Below are 1,112 nucleotides of genomic sequence, written 5' to 3'. Positions count from 1 at the left end.
AAACAAGTCACTGCAGAGTCCTTTATTTTCTGGAAGCACACAGGGAGCACAGCACCTCATTCATATAGAGTCTGGGTCACACCAGATACGGTAGTTGTGAATTACAAATGAAGAGACAGAAAGACATGTCTTGGTGAGAAATATTCTTACAACTGTAACATCAGCAACAGGACCACCACAAATCCTGAAGACAGGCTGGGCCAGCAATGAGTGACATTAGAACTGCTCTGCAGAAGATGATGGACTGTTTATTGGTTTAGAAACAAATCTAATTACCTGTTTCCTCAGAGCATCCTTCAGCTCCTGATTCCTCAGACTGTAGATGAGAGGGTTCACTGCTGGGGGAACAACCGAGTACAGAACTGAAACCACCAGGTTCAGTGAAGGGGAGGAGATGGAAGGGGGCTTCAGGTAAGCAAACAGACCAGTGCTGAAAAATAGGGAGACCACGGCCAGGTGAGGGCGGCAGGCGGAAAAGGCTTTGTGCCGCCCCTGCTGCGAGGGCATCCTCAGCACGGCCCTGAAGATCTCCACGTAGGATACCACAATGAAAACACAACAGCCAAATGATAAACTGGCACTAACCACAAGAATCCACATTTCTCTGTGGGAAGATTGTGAGCAGGAGAGCTTGAGGATCTGGGGGATTTCACAGAAGAACTGGTCCAGGGCATTGCCCTGGCAGAGGGGCAGGGAAAATGTATTGGCCGTGTGCAGCAGAGCATTGAGGAACCCACTGGCCCAGGCAGCTGCTGCCATGTGGACACAAGCTCTGCTGCCCAGGAGGGTCCCGTAGTGCAGGGGCTTGCAGATGGCCACGTAGCGGTCATAGGACATGATGGTGAGGATTGAAATCTCTTCTGAAAACAAGAAAACAAACAAAAATAGCTGTGCAGCACATCCTGTGTAGGAGATGTCCCTGGTGCCCCACAGGGAATTGGCCATAGCTTTGGGGACAGTGGTGGAGATGGAGCCCAGGTCAAGAACAGCGAGGTTGAGGAGGAAGAAGAACATGGGGGTGTGGAGGTGGTGGTCCCAGGCTATGGTGGTGATGATGAGGCCGTTGCCCAGGAGGGCAGCCAGGTAGATGCCCAGGAAGAGCCAGAAGTGCA

At 51.6% G+C, this 1,112-nt stretch overlaps 1 protein-coding gene across 1 annotated transcript; it reads right to left on the bottom strand.

Annotated features, from left to right (window-relative positions):
• Positions 1 to 216: 216 nt before the first annotated feature.
• Positions 217 to 1,110, bottom strand: LOC103772221 (olfactory receptor 14J1-like; the record flags this gene model as incomplete). The annotated part of the gene is made up of 1 exon (XM_008939547.1): positions 217 to 1,110. A coding segment is annotated over one exon (894 nt), but the record flags the coding sequence as incomplete, so codon positions are not given.
• Positions 1,111 to 1,112: the final 2 nt, after the last annotated feature.

The sequence above is a fragment of the Merops nubicus genome, unplaced genomic scaffold, assembly GCF_000691845.1.
Source record: "Merops nubicus isolate BGI_N331 unplaced genomic scaffold, ASM69184v1 scaffold7184, whole genome shotgun sequence".
Taxonomy (NCBI): domain Eukaryota; kingdom Metazoa; phylum Chordata; class Aves; order Coraciiformes; family Meropidae; genus Merops; species Merops nubicus.
This window is presented reverse-complemented; position numbering and strand designations above follow the sequence as displayed.